Source organism: Solanum pennellii, chromosome 12 (assembly GCF_001406875.1).
Source record: "Solanum pennellii chromosome 12, SPENNV200".
NCBI classification, from domain to species: Eukaryota; Viridiplantae; Streptophyta; class Magnoliopsida; order Solanales; family Solanaceae; genus Solanum; species Solanum pennellii.
Window position 1 is genome coordinate 82,317,321 of NC_028648.1, and position 16,237 is coordinate 82,333,557.

Genomic DNA, 16,237 nt, shown 5'->3' on the forward strand with positions numbered 1-16,237 from the left:
ATATATATATATATTGACATTTATTGACCTCTACGCGATTTTACTTCTTTATATTTTGACACTCCTTAATCGAAGATCTCTACTTAGAGTTTAAGAATAAAAGAGCACGTACTTACTACTCGATCACAATGATTGTTGGTTATAATTCAATCTTGGATACTAAAAATGATTAAGAGTGCTTAATCTCACTATATATACTTGATTAATCATCTGTTTAAAGAGGACTTATAAGCAATTATAGAGTAGGATTTACACATTAATTTTGAATCATAAATAAAGTACTTCCAATAGGGATAGACATGAAGTTATATACAGCTACTTATAACTTGTTAATTCTAAAATTACTAAATTATAATATATAGCCCTCAATAGCATAACTACATAGCCCATATTCACATTAAATCACACAAATATTTTAATGAGGCACCACAAAAAATAAAATTAGCCAAATTCCTTTGGAGGAAAGCTAGTATAGCCGACGCTACTAAAAAAATGTGAATTTTTAAATAAATTTTATAGAAAATTGACTTGTCAAAAATATTTTAACGAGAATATATAATAATAATCTCATATTTCTGATGATATTCCGAAAGAAATGTTAATTAAAATCTGCATTTTTTCGATAATGAGATTAAAGAACTTAAGTTTATCAGTTAGAGGTAAGATGTAAGAGTTTGGTGACATATTGGTAAGATTTTGATTAACACAAATAAGCCTAACTAGTTAGGTTAGAGTTGCATGTTTATAATATTAAGTCATTTTTATATTTTATAGCAGATAACATATTTTATTTTTAATATTATAAATCTTATACTTTAAAAGTGTATCTATAAATATTTTTGGGTAATGACCTAATAAAAGTCATAATAAAGTCAAAAATTTTACTATAAGTGTCCAAGATTTTAACATATGGAAAAATGCCAAATATGTTCATGTACTATGTATCAAAATAGTTTAAATATACTCTCGTTTGAATTTCGGTCCAAATATATTCTTTTTTTATACTTTCAAACCAAAATAAGTATAAATTACTGTAAAAATAATGTATATTTCAATCGAAATATAATAAGAGAAGTATATTTTTGATGATATATCAATATATTTGAATTGAAAATATATCGGGGAATATATCTGAACTTAAAACTCAAATGAAGCGCATACTTAAATTATGTATGATAATACATGAGTGTATTTGGTCATTTTCCATTTATTATATACATTAAATTTTTTATGTATGTAAACTATTTTTAACGAAAATATTCAACTGACTATCCCTTACTATATTACTCGATGTGGCTCCGCCTCTACCTAATAGTGTAAAAAATTCCTAATTTGTACCATGAAATTTCAATATCAAATGTTAGTGGATATCTTATTCAATTTTGAGGAAAAAAAAAGAATTTAGGAAACTAACTTTGAAAAAATGAATTTAAGAAAGTCAGCAAATCCATAACAACTTGGTTAGTGGATAAAGAAAATAAAAATCTAAAAATTGATTTTAATTTATTGAACTAATATTAAAATGTGAATTCATACAGTAAAATAGACAAAGTCAAAAAGTGTCCAAAACGAGTTGAAGTCATTAAGTGTAATTAATTTAATTAATTAAACTAATTAACACAGAGTATACACTTTCATCAATTAATTAAACAAGTGGCAAAAAAATAGACATGTTTCCTAATTGTTATCTTTATGAGATTAAACATTAATTAAACTCATTAATTAAAATTTACAACTTATTATTTTTTCTTTAATTTCCATCAAATCTACACGTTTCACTCACTTATTTTTATTTTTATTTTCAAATTTCCCTATCTTTTTTATCTTCTATATAAACCCCTATCACTACTTCTTATCTTATCATGCACTAATTTAATACATCTTTCTCTCTCTAAAAATATCTTCTCTCTATATCCACAAGGCTTTAGGCGATTTGAATAACCTTTTGAAAGGTCCGACTAGCTTATTTCGTATTTTATTATTCAATGGATCATCATTATCATCAATATGTCGAATTTGGTTTGAAAAGAGAAGATAGTATTGATAGTAACGATAGAAAAGGTGATGAAAATAATAACAATTTGGACCTAAAAAGAGGTTCGTGGACTGTTGAAGAAGATTTTACTCTTATGAATCATATTGCTCTTCATGGTGAAGGCCGTTGGAATTCCCTCGCTCGTTCTGCAGGTAACATTTTATTCACTGACAGTATAAGAAAACACTACAAACTTTTTCTTCTTCTTCTTAATCAATCTATATATAACTACCAGCTCGATATTTATGAATTTTTCGTAGACGTTTATGTTAAAGCGTGCCATGTATAATCTGAAATTTCTAATGAAAATCTTTCGAAAATAATTTTTATGAACTTATTTCCCACGGATTTCAAACTACAAATTTCTAGTAGTCATATAAATTAAAATAACAATAACATGCTGAAATTCAACAAGTAAACTATAAATAAGTTAGTAATTTTATTTCTATTTTTATAAAAATAAGAAGATTTTTTCAATAATTTCTACTTTATTAAAATAAAGAGATTTTTTCTCATAAAAGATTCATGTTTATCAGTGTGTGGGTGGATAATTTCTTTCCGTACTAAATAATCTTTTTTAAAACTCATATAATCATTCCACTAAGATAAAACAAAAAGGGGCATAATTAAAATGGTTATGATTAATTATATTTAAATAAAAAGTGGTTAGAGCATTAAAGTGATATTATTGGTTCTTTTGTTAAATTATTTTACCAATAAGCTGTGTGATATGAGGAATTTAATAATTACTAAATTATGTCATGGATATTAATTAAACAGGTTTAAAGAGAACCGGAAAAAGCTGTAGGTTAAGATGGCTAAATTACCTTAGACCAGATGTTCGACGTGGAAACATTACACTTGAAGAACAATTGTTGATTCTTCAACTTCATTCTCGTTGGGGCAATAGGTATGTTCATTTATACATAATATACACTAGATAATATGATATATCAGCATAAAACGTATAATTGTCTTTTTAGATGATTAACTAATATCAAAGTATAAAATTATTAAACTCTTTTTTTTTTCTTATTGATTATAGGTGGTCGAAAATTGCACAATATTTACCAGGAAGAACCGATAACGAGATTAAAAATTACTGGAGAACTCGAGTCCAAAAACAAGCCAAACAACTAAAGTGTGATGTCAATAGCAAAGAATTCAAAGATACATTGCATTATCTTTGGATACCAAGGCTAGTTGAGAGAATTCAAGCTTCTTCTAATTCAAATTCAAATAATCAAGTGAATGTTCAACAAACAAATGACAATATTATTATTACCAACAATAATAATATTATTAATAATAATAATATTGTTCCAAATATGAATTTCACACAAGAGAATTATTCTAGTACAACAACAACTTCATCAGAAAACTCAGTTGGGACACAAATTTCAGACATGTCTGATAATTGCTACACTAATTACCCTCTTAATCAAGGTGATTATGGGGAAATCTTGATTAGTCCCACAGGTGATTATTTTCAACATGGTGGTATTTTTTATGATAATAATCATCACCAAAATATGAACCAATTATTTTTGGATGATAATGTTTGTGACAATATGTGGAATATTGATGATATGTTGTTTTTACAACAACAACTCAACTAACTATGAGGTCTCGGGTTCGAGCTCTGCATCTGAAAAAAATTATGCCAAGAAATTTTGTGTGCATCGTGGACTTGAATTAATTAGTCAGACTTCAATTAGAATAAACAGAATCAAGTGAGAATAAACAGAATCAAGTGTAGAAATTATCAAAATTAGGGTCATTACTCATTACAATTCATCAAAGAATAGTTTTTTTTTTTTGAAATATTTTTAATCTTAATCTTTATTTAAGTGAGATACATATACATTAACCTTTTTGAAGGATTTGTAACATTTATCTCTTTTAGCTAAGGATTTGTAAGATTTGTAGCATTTACTTCTTTTAGAATTTTATTCTTTGAATGGGAAGTTTTTATATGGTTTCTTTGTTTATACTTTATACTTTATTTTTAATTTTTATTTAATTAAGGAATACACATCATATTCTAATCCTTACAAATTAATTGTATAAATATATTTTTCATATAATCAACTTTGTTAGACTCTATATTTGTATTAAAATTTATTAAATATACATAAAAAATTAATTGCAGACCCAGTAATTATGATGATTATGAGTTTAACGAACACGTGTAGAATCTGTAAACTTTAAATTTTAGTTCCGCATTATAAAATAAATACTATTATAATTTTGAAAGAGGATATATATATATATATATATATTATTGGCCCCACTATATATATAAAAAAAATCCACTATATAAATTTAATAGTGAAAATGTCATTGTTACTTGTTATTCTAATCTTGTACCAAAGTCATGGAATTTTAGGAACATAGTCTATGGGGACTGAACCACATTTTTTTGTTTTTTTTTCTCAAACGAAATTCGGTATCTATAGTGAACTTTGATAAAAAAAAATCAAATTTAAACATTACATGAATTATTTATGAGATCGACACAAATAATAAGGAATTTTGTTTTATTTTCAAAAGATCAATTCTGAAAATTGATTAAGAGTAAAAGATCACCGTTATTTCATCGCGATCCATTTTGATAAATACAATAATTAATTAAGGAAAACTGGTATATTCTTAAATACATAGTATTGTTTAAAAATAGTTAAAGTCCAATTTATTTATTTTTTTCAATTCTCTTTTTAGTATAAAGTCTCAAATTACTGTAATTTTATAATCATATCGTGTGAATACTAAATGAGTGGATTCCAATGTCACCAATGACTAATGAGATTATACTATTTATGAAATTAATCTTATTTTAATAATTAGTTCCTGATTTATCCTCTTGTGTTTGCCGACGTACGAAGTACGTAAAAAATTATTCGCATCGATTATTTATATCATTTAAATCAATATATATTTATATGTATTTAGTGTTTCAACGTAATATCGACTTATATATTCAATAGAGGGTATATGCATCAGATATATAGTTCTTATTCACAAAAGTTTAGATAAATGGAAGAATATATTACCTAGTAATATTTTTGATTTATGTAAAACTTAAATCTACGATCTCATGATTTTCAATTCAATTTATCAACAATTAATCAGGTGTAAAGAATATAAGTAAGACATCAACCAACTGAAATACTCTCATCGATGTAGATATTACATGAGTCTGATCAATCTAAATATATAACAATAAATACAAGACGAACATAATCATCATTTTCAAAAAAATACAAAATTACAAATACTTATAAAGTAAAAATATTTTTTTAAAAAATATATAAATTGGTATTTGTACCACAGGTGTTTTTGCACAAAAGCCATCAAAGTGGTCCCTAAAGTAAAGCTATTTATACCTAATTAAGGCAGCCATAGCTACAATTATACTCCATTCGTTTTATTTTATTTGATCCTTATATATTATAATAAATAAAAAACTATTACTATCCTATTTCAGCCAATCAAAAGAATTTTATTTTAAAAAGTTCATATTATTCTTTGTGCTAAATTATAAAATAATATAGTAATTATCAAATTTAGGGTTACAACACATGATTAATAAGATTAGTTTAGTAATATACATATCTAATGCGTTAAGGGACTCATTAAATTAATATGGATCAAGTAATATAAAACGATAAAAATAATATTTTCTTTGTTAATAAAAGTAAAATACCAGTGGTCGTTCACTAATTCACTAAAAAAAGACCGTTCAATGCACTAAACTTTTGTTATGTGTGATTCCAAAAAGAGTCAGACTATAAGAGCACATAAAATGAAATTACTATTTTACATAAATAATTTTTATAATTTTTAATATGTAATATATTGCATTGATTTAATGATTAAAATATCCTAATTTCATTGTTTTGTCATAGTATATTTATCTTTTAAAAATTCTGAATACGCCTTTGTATAATCAGATGCATGCATTATCTACTTAATTTTCTCTCCCTCTTTTTTCTTTTTTCTTTTTTGACAAATCGATTGCGTGTAGCTATTTGTTGAAAGGGAGATTACATTGTATAAATTAAACATATTATTAATTATTCAAACCTCATTAGCCACAAGTTTTATTAATTGAAAAAAATAAAATGCCTTTAAATTTTTTTGGAGTTTTCTTGTTTTACATAGAATGATATTCCAAACCGTAACAAATATGGGAAAATCTTCATCATCCCATTCTACTATAAGAAAATTAAAATGTAATTAATTAATTTTTCTGTTACATAAGTTTATGGCTATCCTTTTCTCCAAAAGTTACATCACTCTTCCATATATCTCTACGTTCTAATTTATATGACATAATTCAGCATATACTGATAAGGGATGTATGGATTCTCGAGAAGAGAGGAGTCGTGGTGGTCCTCCCGGACCGCCGGATCCTACGAGTGAATCGAAAGTTAGATCTACATTGAATCTCACCCGAATCGCACCATCTATCCTCCTGAGGAGAAGTTCGGTTTCAAACACCGGTTCGAACAGGAGGAGTACGCCATGTTAATGTGTCTTGGATGATCCACATCTCAGGATAAGGCGCCGATGAGCACATTGAACTATCCATGTGGCTGAGAGCCCTCACAGCCCAGGCACAACGACGCAATTATCAGGGGCACGATCTACAATGATTAAATCTTTAAGATCAAAAGTAACTGGTAAAACTAACATTTTTGTCCATGAGAAAGGTGACGTCCAAAGATCACGACCAATATACACCTTTATAAGTTAATTTTTGAGATTAAGTTAAACTCCGAATATGATTATTATCTCAAACTCCTTCGTTAATTATGTAATGAGGACAAAAGATCACTTCTTATACTCACCTTCACGAGATGATTTTTGAGATTGAGTTAAACTGAAAATCTGATTCTTATATCAACCCCCTTCATTAATTATGTAACGAGGTCATAAGATCACGACTAGTATTCACCTTCATGAACTCGTTTTTGAGATTGAATTAAACTCAGAGTCTGATTCTTATCTCAACCCCTATCATTTATTATGTAACGAGGTCATAAGATCACGACTAGTATTCACCTTCATGAACTCGTTTTTGAGATTGAATTAAACTCAGAGTCTGATTCTTATCTCAACCCCTATCATTTATTATGTAACGAGGTCAAAAAATCACGACCAGTACTCACCTTCATGAACTATTTTTGAGATTGAACTAAACCTGAAATCTTATTCTTATCTCAACCCCCTTTATTAATTATGTAACGAGGTTTAAAGATCATCATAACCCAATATACTCATCTTCATGAATTGATTTTTGCGATTTAATTAAACTCAGAGTCTGATTCTTATCACAACTCCGTCATTAATTCTTATGTAAAATAATATATACTTTAAAGGGTCAAAAAGCAAAAATACTTTGTACTACTTGTTAAAACGTGTAGATGTAGGCTCTTAGTGGATCGTTCAATTCTATTGTAGCGTTTAAGGAAAAAAATGTATGTTAAATTATCAATAGAGACTAAGTAAGTGGGAAAGTCTATTTTGTCTAAACATGTATAGAATTATTAATTAATTATGTGTTAAGAATAATGATTAGCAGCAGCCATAAGTCAATAAACACTCTAGAAAAAAAAATTAGTTACAAATTTCATCACTAATCTGATGCTAAATTTCTAGTAGCTTGACAAATTTTTTCTGATAATTCATCACTAAACAAGATTGACGATAGATTAAAAGTAAGAATTTATTTATCGCTAATTCTTATTTTTTTTGGTAATGTAAATGACAAATTAATATTATTTTTGAGTCAATTATTATAAGATCATGGCTTATAATAATTCAACTTGCTCAAGTCATTGATATGTTTGGTGATGGATAACTACAAATATATATCAAAAAAAAAAATTGACTTATAAGTGACTATTAAAGGTTAAAATAAGTGGGGCTTTTGCCATATTTCATTAAGAATTTTTTTTAGAAAATAGTTTTTGTTATTAAAGTGAAAAATAATTTTTAAATATTGAACAAAAATTAGAGTAATTTGACTTTTTATGAGTAACTTTTTGTTTATTAAATTCTTAAAAATTTTGAAATTCAGCTTGAAGTTGAGTTCTGGAATTTTATGCAGCAAACCTATTTTATGGGGTAAAGTGAAATTTCATGGTCAAACGTCTTTCAAGGCAATTCGTTTAAATGATTTAACCAATAATAATTTGTTAAATATTTTATGATTCACAATCAAGTAATAGAAGGCTAAATGTGTTTGATCATGTTATCATAAGGGTCAATATTAGAATATGTCGATATTTCAAGGACAAATAAAAATGTAAACATAATTCTCCCTCAACTCTTAAAATGTAAATTTTCCAATCGGACATATTCATCGATTCAACTCATTATAATCCACTCAATCGCGATTTAAATTCGATCGTTTCACAACTTTACTAAACTTAACTCAACAAATGATTATTTTTTACTATTTCTTTTAGCCAATATACAATAGGTTTGTTACAAGTTGTTAGAAATTTTCATAAATTATGCTTTATAGTGACAATACATATCGATTGAGTGGGGTTCACTATTCAACAAGTTGAACTTTCATAACTCATCACTTATTCTAAATATATTATTTATGTATATATGATCGATTTTACATGTTTATAATTGATTAATATGTGATATGCATGTGTTCGGAAATTAGTAAATAGTGAGTTAGTCCACTTGCCCTTTGCTTGTAATGATGTATCACAAGATAGGATAAAAAGAGAGAAGGAAATGACATGTTATATTTCAAGCTATATGGTATATAGATGACAAAATCAAGATTGTTAGAGCAATAATTTGCCATGTCTTGAATACAACACTATTGACAAAAGTGAGTTTGTAGTTCAAGGTTTAGTATTTGTTTCGTTGGGTATTTATCATGAATTTCTTATCATAAATAGATTTTTTTTTCGTAAAAGGAAAACACAAAGTTTCTATACATGGCTGGTCATTTCTAGTTGAAAAAAGTTTATGACTTAGTAGCATTCATAATATAGTCCGATCCTAGGAGCTTTAAGAGTTTTGTGTAGGGGGAGAAATAGTTAAACACAAGTGCATGATAAGTTATCACTTGTGTGAATCTTTTTTGTTCCGATTAAATTCTATGAGATTACTTCTCTTGATACTTTGTACTCTCGTATTTAAATAGTGAATTGCTCATTTCTTCTGGTGAATGTAGGTCGGTTAACCGAACACATTATATCTTTATGCATTTTAATATATTTCTCGTTTGTTTTCTTACTAATCATGATCTTAGAGGTTTGCTTTGTTAACTTCTATACTACATTCAATTATTTCAATCATAATATGTTCCATTTTTGAGAAGCAAAGTATATGATAAGGCTGCGATCATTGTCAAATTAATAGACAGATCGCGATTATCCATGTCAATGACAAACTATTAAGAGAGTGACTTTTCATTTATGACTTATAAGTCAAAATTCAAATTTATTTTATTCAAACACTATAAAAGTGTTTAAATGTTATTTTAATTTAAAAAGAACAATTCAAACAAGTTATAAATCTTGTAATCTTAAATTTAAGATATGTAAATACATTCAAATATCCTTTAATTTGTTATGTTGAATATATCATGTGAATATTTAAACTTAAAAAGTTGTCAATAAATGAAAAAAGATTATTTTATAAAAAATTATAAGATAAACAAATTAAAAGGATGTGAATAAGATATTTATTATTGCTAAGTGTTGTGTGACTATGATTAATGTCACTATCCTTTCAATGATAGAGGTCAACCCCAATAGTCAAGATTGAAGACCACATTATCAGAAAAACACATACTAACACACACACACAAAAAAAAAACACTAGAACTGAAATATGGAACTTTCAAATCCAAAGAACACAATAAACATATTGTTAGTTGTATTTGTGTTCCTCATTTGTTGGAGTAATGTTTTTTCAAGAACTCAAGAAGATGACAGAGTAATAAAGCTGCCAGGGCAACCCAATAGTCCACAAGTTTCACAATTTTCTGGTTACATTACAGTCAATAAAACTCATGGAAGGGCTCTTTTTTACTGGTTTTTTCAATCTCAGTTTGATTCTTCCAAGAAACCCCTTCTCCTTTGGCTTAATGGTGGTAATTTCTCATATTTTTGTCATAAATAGTGAACCCCATTTTCTTATTTTTCTTGTTTTATATGAAAGATTGGAGCTTATGCTATTTTTCTTGTTTCATATGAAAGATTGGAACTTTGGCTATTTTTCTTGTTTCATATGAAAGATTGGAACTTTTAGCTATTTTTCTTGTTTCATATGAAAGATGGGAGCTTTTAAGTTTTGTTATTTTTGTTCTCTATATTGTTCTTGAAGTTGCTATGATTCTTGTTTCCCCTTGTGATTTTCTATTTCTTTGTCATAATGAGTGAACCCCATCTTATTTTTCTTGTTTCATAAGAAAGATTGGAGCTTTAACTATTTAGTTCTGGTTCTTTTGTACTTTTTTGTATGTTGTAGTATTTGGGAGTTGGGACTTGTGGCTCTCTAAGGCTCTATAACTATAATTCTTGTTTTCGCTTGTATCTTATGGACTATGTTGCTAGAACTCTTCAAAAATGTCTATTGATGAATGTCGGATCCTCAGAAAGTAGCGTATTCTTGAGAATTCAACACGATCGGCACAATGTTTTTTGAAATTCCGAGCAACGTAGCTTATGAAGCTGATGGGGAAAAGGGAAAAGTTTTAGAACTTGACAAAAAGTTCCATTGAACTTGTGGTTTTAAATATGTCAGTGATGAACATGTCATTAAGTGCAAATAGGAAGTTCAAGTTAAAAATTTCCTAGATATAAATCTTTTAGAAACAAACTAAAAAAAAGAACGAACGAGTAGTTAGTTTCGTAGCATTCACTTGTGTGCTTTCTATATTAGGACCTGGCTGCTCTTCAATTGGATTTGGCGCTGCTGTGGAGTTGGGACCTCTGCTAGTTCAAAACAATGGAGCTGGTCTGGACTTCAACAAGCATTCTTGGAATAACGGTCATATCTCTTTTACATTTATGCTCTATGTTGACCCTAAGTCTTTTACCAATTTATGATGAATCCTCACAACATTGAACGTACTGACTCTATAATATGTTGTCGAGACGATAATCAAAAGTAGAAAATGATAATTTGTACTTGTTTTAGCTTTGCAGGGCTTAGTAACTTGTTCATTAACCGAATAAGTTATATCATTCCTAATAGGATGTGACTGAATTGTTCTTGTTGGACATTTTACTTGCAGAAGCCAATTTGCTGTTTTTGGAATCTCCAGTTGGGGTGGGATTCTCTTACACCAATACATCCTCCGATTTAACCAACTTAGATGACACCTTTGCTGGTAATTACAACCGGAGAAATGCAAATACATTTTCCAAGAAGAGTTTGCATTGTGTGTATGCAGCTAACTTATGAACGTAATTGCTTCACACAGCTGAAGATGCTTATAATTTCTTGGTGAATTGGCTGGAAAGGTTCCCCGATTTCAAGAACCGAGAATTTTTCATATCAGGAGAGAGCTATGCAGGTAAGTAAACCTTCCCCTAAACTTCCATTTAACGATTAAGACTTTGTCCAATGTGTCTAAGGTAAGGTGCAATCTTTTGTGATCATAGGACACTATGTGCCGCAGTTGGCAGAGCTCGTATACAACCGAAATAACGACAGCAAAAAGTATCCTTACATTAATCTCAAAGGTTTCATCGTAAGTTTACCTTCGTCTCCTATTGTTTCCCTACTCTATCTTTGTTTGCATTCTGTAGCCAAGCACTGCAATATTCACGGATAGTTACAGAAATCGATTTACTCACTTGCTCATTCTGATTTAAGCAGGAAAGTAGAAACAGAATATTAGCATCTCCTTACTGTTATCTTGAAGCCTCAGTGTCATATATTAATTGTATACGATGACTTGTAGGTTGGAAATCCTGAAACGAACGATTACTATGATTATAAAGGGATATTGGAATATGCTTGGAGCCATGCAATACTATACTATTCGGAGTATCAGAAAGCCAAACAAGTATGCAATTTCAAGGTCTCCTACTGGTCCGACGCCTGTAATGATGCCATGCAAGTGTTATGGGATAAATATAATGAAATTGACATCTACAACATTTATGGTCCCAGGTGTCCCGTGAACACTTCCTCTTCTTCAGCTAGTGATATCGTTGATACAAATGATTCTTCTCAAATCAAGGTGAGAATGATCTTGGGCTCCATCGAGTGCATATTAGCCTGCGATGCAGAAATAAGACATGGGAGCTATTTTGAGCTTCTTCGAAGGCAACTATATGCTATGTTGCACACATGAACTCTTCAAAAATGTTGTTGAGTGCGTGTCGGATCTGCCAACAGTAGTGTATTTTGGAGGATCCGACAGTGGGTTGCAACAACATTTCGGAGAGCCTGAGCAATATAGATTATATGCACAGTAGACTAAAAATGTTTCCCTTCACAATTGGTATTTCCATCTAAACAATTTTTCTTCATGAATCAAATGGAAACTTGACAAACATGACTCGAAACTTGGTTTCATTTTGAAATTTTGATAATGTATTTAATTTGTTGCAGGCACCTAATTATGGGTTCAGGAGGATGAAACGAATTCCGGGGGGTTATGACCCCTGCTATACTTCATTCACCGAAAAGTATTTCAACCGATTAGATGTTCAAATTGCTCTTCACGCGAGCACTGAAGGAATTCAAGCTAGAAAACAATGGAAAAGTTGCAGGTTATATTTGCTCGAGCTCTGTGCAATCTTTTGTTCACTATTTTCAGTATCTACTTGCTAACTTGATTTATGTTATACACTTCAGTGATCCTATATTCCGCACATACAACTACAATGTATTCTCTATCTTGCCAGTATACGAAAGGCTCATCAAAGGGGGACTGAAGATTTGGATTTTTAGGTATTTGTGTTTTTATCTTTATCCTTCTTATAGTTGCATCCTAGTATGAGGTTGAGAAACATTACTCGAATTTACTCGTGTTTTATAAAGGGCTCCTTCTCTTTACATAATGGATGAAATACTACAAATTTATTATGATAACGGAAACTAATAATGCCTAATGATTCCTTGAATGCATCTTGATGATCTGCTTTTAGTACTTATTTTATACAAGCTGACCTTCATGTGGCTCATTCATTTTTTCTTAAAAAATAAAAAAGTGGCGATGTAGATGGACGAGTGCCAGTAATTGGGACGAGAGACTGCGTTGAAGCTCTTAATCTGACTCTGAAATCTCCATGGCATTCTTGGTTTCTCAATAAGCAGGTTAGTTCTTCTTGTAATTTTCGACTTAGAAAAATTAAATGGCGATTAAATAGAAAATCGTGCTTCAACATGAAAAGGTAAAATCCATTTTTTCGTCTCTCTATCAGTCCCTTCCCCTCACTTCTCCCTTCGAGAACTAGAAAATGTAGTCGGACTTTATTAACGTATCTAGTAAACATACCCTGCTTTGAAGATAATCGTCTCAATGACTTCGATGAGTCAACAATGCTTTATAAGAAACCAATGGAGAAAAAAACATTTCTCTCTACTGTATTCTATTTTCGTTCTAGTTTTGTCATGTTTTACTTTAGCCGATGGTCTATCTGAAACAACCTCTCTACCCTTATTAGGTAAAGGTAAGGTTGCGTACACACCACCCTCCCTAGACAAATATAACTAGCTAAGCATCGTTGATTGTTGGAACGTAACCTGAAAAATAAGATAGATTACATGTTACAACATAGTAGAAGTGCAATGTTAATGTAGCATTATCACACTGTCACTGTATGTGTGTGTATAGTAACCGAGATCTACGTTGATGTATGTAAATGCAGGTAGCAGGACGGGTAGTAGAGTACGAAGGGCTGACATTCGTGACAGTAAGAGGAGCCGGTCATCTAGTACCTCTATACAAGCCAAGTGAAGGTCTAGCCCTCATCCATTCTTTCTTAACTGGTGAAGAACTTCCATCTCATAGATAAACGTCGATTGTATCTCATAATAAAATTTCTACGATAAACATATCGTCGATGATTCATGCATTATACTTGCTTCTTGATTATACTACAACAAGAATCAAGACTTGAGAGACCATAAATAAGCAAGAAAATGTCAAATGCTCTTGCAAAATTGTACCTTTTTGTACTCTATTTTAATGAATTTCAAGGTGGTTCTCTTCATTTCTTCAAGTGTCATTGAGTTAATTTACCATTTCGATTTTCCATTTGGTGTTTGGTATCTGTATTGTGCCCCGACCAAGTCTGGATTCGCGCCATAAAGGCTCGAACTCGAGACAAAATGAATGAGTACTTACAACTTCAACATAACGTACCCTTCTTGTTCTATGTTAAGTTGTTTCTTGAACTATTTACTTTCTTTTCAAACAATTATTCGATTCTTATTACACCTAGTAATTTAATTAACAACACATTCAGTATTAATTCTATAAGTGGGGTATGAGGAGGTGGGTTGCATGTAACTATATTCCTACTACCTTATAAAGACAAATAAACTATTTCTAATAGATCTTTGACTCAACTAAGTATATCACAAAGCAAATACAATAACGAAGAAACCACGTTGAATGTTCTAAAATGAAAGTTTGAAAGGTATGAGTATTCTAAAATGATTAGATTACTAGAAGAAAAAAAAACAATTTATGTCCATCTCTAAAATATTTTACAAATTTTGAATGAATAACTTGCATAAATATAAGTAAGTGATTCATATTTTTAACTATTACTAGTTTTGAAAACGTGCGATGCACGTTTATTCTTTACTGTTATACAAATTCATATAGGCATAATCTAACATTGATAATTAATAATTATATTATTCTTTTGTATATGTTGTTTTATGCAAAATTAACAATGTCAATTATTCTTTTCATTTAATTTTGGTAATTTGTTTGCAAAATAAAAAATGTTGAAAAATATGAACTAATTAAGATAATATAGCATATAGTATGTGTTGTAGTTGTTAACTTTTGCTCTAAATTTTAGAAATGGACGCAAACATATCTAAAAAACTTATTAAAGACATGATAACGAGTAAATATATATTAATCATGTTAATGAGGAAAAAATGACCAAATAAATTGATTTTACATAAATTTATATTATAAGATGATGAAATACAAAAGTGATGTAGACTTATATTTTTTGTTCAGTTTATATCAGAGATTATCACAAAAAATCTATGAAAAGAAAAAAATAATTGCAACCAAAAAAACTTATAATAAAATATAAAACCTGAAAATAAAGTGAAAATATATGCACACACAAAAAGAATGATCTTTTGAGTAAGATAACTAAGGAATATTAGTAAAATAATGCAAAAATAACGATACAACTGACCTTGAAAGAAGTTTCATCATATAAATTGAAAAATTATTAACAATATTTTATACATAAATATTTTTTTCGGCCTATTATTTATACTAAAATAAATACATTATCAAAATCGTAAGAAGGGATATAATGTGTTTTGCCTCCAACATTTCCATAATGAAGCAACATAACTCTTAAACCCAAAACTCAATATCGTTTTGTAGCTGAACCCCAAAAGTAGAGAATGGGTGATAACCGCATGACAATCAAAAAACTTGTAGAAGCTATGAATATAGAACTTATAAGATAATTTTTAGTTTGAGTTTGAGAGATCATTTGATTATGTGATTGAATAATATAAATTTCTGTCCAAATTTATAGAATCCTGTAAAGAATATGAAAAGGTTATGATATTACTTCCTTGGAAGATGAGAGGAATTAAACATTTTAATTGAAGTAATAACTAAGAAACTAAAACTTCAATAAATGTTGAAATATGTAACAATTTTCTACATTCAGATTCAATATATTTTGTTTAAAAGTCTACTAATTTAATTTTAAAATTAATGAAAAACATATTTTTATTTCCAACTTTTGATGAGTATGATTAATTAATTAAATAGAATATTATTAAATGTGATTATCTTTTTAAACTTTTCAACTTTTAAATTAAGGGTAAATAAGAGTATAAAATAATTTAGAAATATATATTAAGAAAGGGATATAATCGTAAGAAGGGATCCATATATATATATATATATATATATATATATATATATATATGTATATATCTATACACATATATATATATATACATACATATATATATATATATATA

General features: G+C 28.8%; 2 protein-coding genes across 2 annotated transcripts; both read left to right on the top strand.

The window, feature by feature from the left end:
• The first annotated feature begins 1,859 nt into the window (after nt 1–1,859).
• On the top strand, nt 1,860–4,016 carry LOC107007703 (transcription factor MYB108-like). The gene is made up of 3 exons (XM_015206424.1): nt 1,860–2,187; nt 2,816–2,945; nt 3,081–4,016. Exons 1-3 carry the CDS (start codon nt 1,986–1,988, stop codon nt 3,652–3,654), a joined length of 906 nt encoding a protein of 301 aa, XP_015061910.1. The 5' UTR covers nt 1,860–1,985; the 3' UTR covers nt 3,655–4,016.
• A 5,799-nt stretch (nt 4,017–9,815) lies between these two features.
• LOC107007702 (serine carboxypeptidase-like 26) lies at nt 9,816–14,259 on the top strand. The gene is made up of 10 exons (XM_015206423.2): nt 9,816–10,169; nt 10,961–11,068; nt 11,316–11,411; nt 11,505–11,597; nt 11,686–11,774; nt 11,988–12,269; nt 12,644–12,804; nt 12,890–12,985; nt 13,246–13,351; nt 13,906–14,259. Exons 1-10 carry the CDS (start codon nt 9,908–9,910, stop codon nt 14,050–14,052), a joined length of 1,440 nt encoding a protein of 479 aa, XP_015061909.1. The 5' UTR covers nt 9,816–9,907; the 3' UTR covers nt 14,053–14,259.
• The last annotated feature ends 1,978 nt before the right edge of the window (nt 14,260–16,237 follow it).

Bases quoted from the DNA above. Each gene is read 5' to 3' on its own strand.
- LOC107007703 (XM_015206424.1), top strand. From the start codon at position 1,986: ATGGATCATCATTATCATCAATATGTCGAATTTGGTTTGAAAAGAGAA. The intron at 2,188-2,815 runs GTAACATTTTAT...TTAATTAAACAG, and splicing joins TTCCCTCGCTCGTTCTGCAG to GTTTAAAGAGAACCGGAAAA. The intron at 2,946-3,080 runs GTATGTTCATTT...TATTGATTATAG, and splicing joins CATTCTCGTTGGGGCAATAG to GTGGTCGAAAATTGCACAAT.
- LOC107007702 (XM_015206423.2), top strand. From the start codon at position 9,908: ATGGAACTTTCAAATCCAAAGAACACAATAAACATATTGTTAGTTGTA. The intron at 10,170-10,960 runs GTAATTTCTCAT...TTTCTATATTAG, and splicing joins TCTCCTTTGGCTTAATGGTG to GACCTGGCTGCTCTTCAATT. The intron at 12,270-12,643 runs GTGAGAATGATC...AATTTGTTGCAG, and splicing joins ATGATTCTTCTCAAATCAAG to GCACCTAATTATGGGTTCAG.